This window comes from Vombatus ursinus, unplaced genomic scaffold (assembly GCF_900497805.2).
Source record: "Vombatus ursinus unplaced genomic scaffold, bare-nosed wombat genome assembly UNPS02009918.1, whole genome shotgun sequence".
Classification (NCBI taxonomy): domain Eukaryota; kingdom Metazoa; phylum Chordata; class Mammalia; order Diprotodontia; family Vombatidae; genus Vombatus; species Vombatus ursinus.
Window position 1 is genome coordinate 3823388 of NW_020949696.1, and position 4588 is coordinate 3827975.

General features: G+C 47.7%; 1 protein-coding gene across 1 annotated transcript in view; it reads left to right on the forward strand.

Annotated features, from left to right (window-relative positions):
• Nucleotides 1–4582, forward strand: part of LOC114036618 (nuclear receptor ROR-beta-like) — a 29273-nt gene extending 24691 nt beyond the window's left edge. The window contains exon 9 of the mRNA XM_027853218.1: nt 3190–4582. Coding sequence (XP_027709019.1) covers nt 3190–3521 — 332 coding nt within the window. The 3' untranslated portion in view covers nt 3522–4582. The remainder of the gene's footprint in view (nt 1–3189) is intronic.
• The last annotated feature ends 6 nt before the right edge of the window (nt 4583–4588 follow it).

Below are 4588 nucleotides of genomic sequence, written 5' to 3' on the forward strand. Positions count from 1 at the left end.
ATTGGGAGGACCCTTAGAACACAGAATGTCAGAACTGGAAGGGCCCTTAGAACACAGAGTGTCAGAGTGGGGAGGGCCCTTAGAACACAGGATGTTAGAACTGGAAGGACCCTTAGAACACAGAATGTCAGAGCTGGGAGGGCCCTTAGAACAGAGAATATCAGAACTAGAAAGGCCCTTAGAACATGGACTGATAAAACTGGGAGCCTTGGAAAATAGAATCAGAATCATGGAGTTTCTGAGCTTGGAGAAACCTCAGCTGCCATCTGCTCCAACCTGAACAGAATTCCCTTCTGCAATATTCTCAACAAATCATTATCCAGCCCACTCACTTTCATTTTGTTAGACATTTTTCTATGTGAAGAGCTAAAACCTGCCCCTCTGTGTCTTCCCCTCTCTGCTCCCCGTTCTTTCCACTGAGACCAGGAAGAGCTGGCCCTTCAAACTCCTGAAGGCAGTCATCCCGTCACCCTGAAGGCTCACCTTCTCCCAGCTACCCATCTCCATGTCCTCTCCATGATCTTCCCCTCACAAGCTTTCCACCTTTCTACTTTGTTCTTTCTCGTCTGCACACACTCCAGTTCTTCAGGGTCCTTCCTAAAATGCTGAATGCAGAACCGCTCGGAACACCCTACATGGGGTCAAACTAGGGCTTGACAGTGACAAGACTTACTTCCTCCCCATTTGGGGTGTTATGACTCTATTAAGATCATAAGATTTCAGGCTTTATTTCTAGAGTCAGATGGGACCTCTGAGGCCATCTAATCCAAATTCTTCATTTTACAGACTAGATAACTTTTTTTTTTCTTGGCTAGGCAATGGGGTTAAGTGACTTGCCCAGGGTCACTCAGCTAGTAAGTGTCAAGTGTCTGAGGTCGGATTTGAACTCAGGTCCTGCTGAATCCAGGGCTGGTGCTCTATCCACTGCGCCACCTAGCTGCCCCCTCATTTTGCAGATAAGGAAACTGAGACCCGGAGAGAGGATATGACTTTCTCAAAGTCAGAAAGATAATAAATGGTAGAACATAGATTTGAACTCAGGTCCTACGACTCCAAATTCAGTATTCCAAGTTCTTTCAACTGTTCAGTGCCCAAAATCTTAGAGCTGGAAGGGACTTCAGACCATTTCATTCAAGACTTCTTAACTTGGGGTCCATGAACTTGCTTTTAAAAAATAATTTGATAACTATATTTGATCTCCTTTATAATCCCCTGTATTTAAGGCATTTAAAAACATTTATTCTTCCAAGGAGTCCAGAGGCTTCACCAAACTGCCAAAGGAGTCCAGGACTCAAAGAAGGTTGGTCAAACCCAACCTTCTCATTTTACAAATGGGGAAACTGAGGCCCACAGAGGCCCAGAGATATGCCCAACATCATGTATTGAGTCAGTACCAGAGCAGGTACCAGAACCCAGGTTTCTCGTCTTCCAACCCTTAGAAGCTCCTAATAATCTATTTTCTCCTGCTTGCCCTGGGGTTCATTCCTCCCGCACCTGGCAGACCGACCCTGGCTCCTTGAGGCAAAGAAGGTGCAGAGTCTCCAGGACCAGATTTTCCTCGCTTTGCAGCATGAGGTCCAGAAGCAGCCTTCTCCAGAGGACAGGCTATCCAAGGTAGAGCTGTTGGGGCAAGGGGGCGTGTAGCCATGGGGGCAGACCCACGTGGGGTCATGAACCCAACGTAACCGTGGGCCCCTTCCTGCCACCCAAAGGTGCTGGCTGGTCATCAGCAGGTCTGTGCTGAGGATGTGCCAAACCCAGGCTCAGCAATGGTGTCCAATTCACCAGCCCAATACCAAATAACCTCTTCATGGCTGGAATGCCACCCTCTTCTGCCCACTATCCCCCCATCCTGATATTTCCTCCTGTTGAAATCCTGCCTATCCTTCAAGGCTCAGCTCAAATCCCTCCTCCTCTAGGATACTTCTCCTGATGGCCCCAACCAGAAATAAACCTCATCTCCTGGTCCAGTTTCAACCTTCACCTCTGCTATGCACTTATGAGGCATTATTTTCTATCACATGCTTCATACCCCATTGCTAGACTGTAAGCTCCTAAGGGCAGAAATTTTGTCTTCTTTATTACCATTCACTTAATAATGCTTCAAGATAATTGGAAGAATTAATGGCCCAACTGCGTAACATATGGAATGATTTCCATAACAAGTGCCCAGTGAGGTAGATAGGGCTGGTGTTACTCACCCCATTTTACAGATAAAGAACCCAAGGCTCAGAGAGTTAAATCAACAAGTATTTATTAAGCACCTACTAAGTGTCAAGCATTGTGCTAAGTACCAGAGAGTGAAGCTACTTTCTCAGGGTCATACTAGAAAGTGTAGTGGACCTTTGGATTCAAACCCCGCTTTCCGAATTCTAAAACCCTGGATTATTTTTAATCGGGAAATTTTTCAATCAATAAGTTTTTGTATTAGCACAGTAGGTGGTGAACAGTATACAGTAGGTGTTAAATAGATATTGGCTGAAGCCTCATGTATCCCTTTGTTTGCGTGACTGCAGGGGACTTTCAGTACATGGTGATTGAGGGAGTGGAAATCACAGGCATGTGAGGAGGTAGACAGGACCTCTACGAAGGAGACCTGGGTTTTAACGGCTCTGGCTCTGGTTGTGTGGCCATGGGCCAGTCCCTTCCCCAATGTAAGCTGCAGTTTTCTCATCGATGAAATGGGAATAGTGACCCTTGCCTTGCACACCTCGTAGAATTGCTGTCATTAGGAAAAAGTTGTGTAAAGTCTGTGTGTGTGTGTGTGTGTGTGTGTGTGTGTGGCTGTGTGTGTGTCTGTGTGTCTGTGTGTATTGGGATGTGCTATAGGTATGACTGACCTGACAACTACCAACTAGAAGGGAAGGGAGGGAATAAGCATTTATTAAATGCCTACTATGTGCCAGGCACTGTGCTAAGTGCTTTACAAATATCATCTCATTTGATCCTCACAACAACCCTGGGAGGTAGGTGCTGTTATTAACCCTATTTCACAGTTGAGGAAACTGAGGCAGACAGAGGTTAAATGAAATCATGCCCTTGCCAAGGGTCAGTTAGCTAATAAATGTCTGAGGTAGGATTTGAACTCAGGAGGGTTCTAGTCTCCGCTTCACCTAGCTGACCCAGGAATGGAGGGTTTGGGTTTACCCCTAATCCATCCTGACCACTTTCAATTTTATTCCTGTGTAGCTAATCTCCAAGTTGCCCCTGTTGAAAGCTATTTGCCGCCTCCACCTGGACAAGCTGGAATGTTTCCGCCTCCTGCACCCAGAAACAGCTCGTCTCTTCCCCCCACTCTACAAGGAAGTTTTCAACACGGAACTTCAGTACAGCAGCCTCCGGGAAAGCTAGAGGCTGAGTGTCCATCTGTTGGAAGGGAGGAGGGCGGAGGTGGACATTCCATGTCTGCGGGGGGGCCAGGGGATTCAGATTGGAGAAGGGAGAAATGGGAGTGGAGAAGGGAGAAGTGGGGAGGAGAAGGGAGTATCCCTGGAGCCAGACCCAACCACAAACCGCCCTGAGCTGCCTTCATTTCCCGGTCGCAATGGCTTCAAAGCTTTTCTGTGGATTGGAATAGCTTTGAAGGGTAGCTCACCTTGAATGGACTCAGGAAGGAAGACACTGCCCTCGCTGGGGAAATGAAGGGAAACTACTCACCCTGGCCAAAGGAGGAGGACCCTGAGTGTAAAGGATGGACCAAAGCCATCACCTACCTAAGCCCTTTCTCAGAGGTCTGAGTTCTTCACCCAAGGAGACAGACACAGAGAGCCAGTGTGTGGCATGAAAGTGCTTGAAAGGAACTACCTGAATCTGCTAGCCCACTCCTCCCTCCCCATTCGACAGATGGACAAAGCAAGGCCCAAGGAGGTGTACTGGGACTTGCCCAAGGTCACACACCAGATTGGAAACTTTGTTCAGAGGACCAGACGCTCATTGCTTTCTCTGAGTGAAAACAGGCTGACCTAGATTCACACACTGGGAGAGTCATGGAGAATGAATTGATGGATTCTCACTGCCCTCCCCCTGATTCTGTCTAGAGCAGGAACGGTGAAATGGGGAGCGGATCACCACGAGGAAACAAGATAGTGGAGTTACTGGAAGCCACGAGGGGCAGTGCAAACACTCTGGACTGGGCATCAGGAGGTGTGGTTTCCTTTCGGGGCTCTTCTGCTGAGGAGCAGGATGACTGGACAAGGCGTGTACCCTAAGGTCAAGACCCGTTAATTAAGACTGTAGCTGTACAGTGACTTAGAGACCAGTGAGTCAACCTCCTTGTTTTACAGATGAGGAAACTGAGGCCCAGAGAGAGGAAAGGGGCTGCCTAAGCTCACATATGTCACGAGTGACAAAGCTGGATTTGAACCTAAAGCCTCTTTCCAAATCCAGCACTCTTTCTGTTGCGCTGCATCCTTTCTGGACCTTACTTTTCCCCTCAGTAAAATGGGTGGGTGGGTGGTGGGCTAAATGATTTCTTAATTCCCTTCTAGCTCTAAGGTCCTAGTTTCTACCTGGTTTCTCTTCTTGAATGTGCCACTGATTCAGTGTGTGTGTGTGTGTGTGTGTGTGTGTGTGTGTGTGTGTGTGTGTG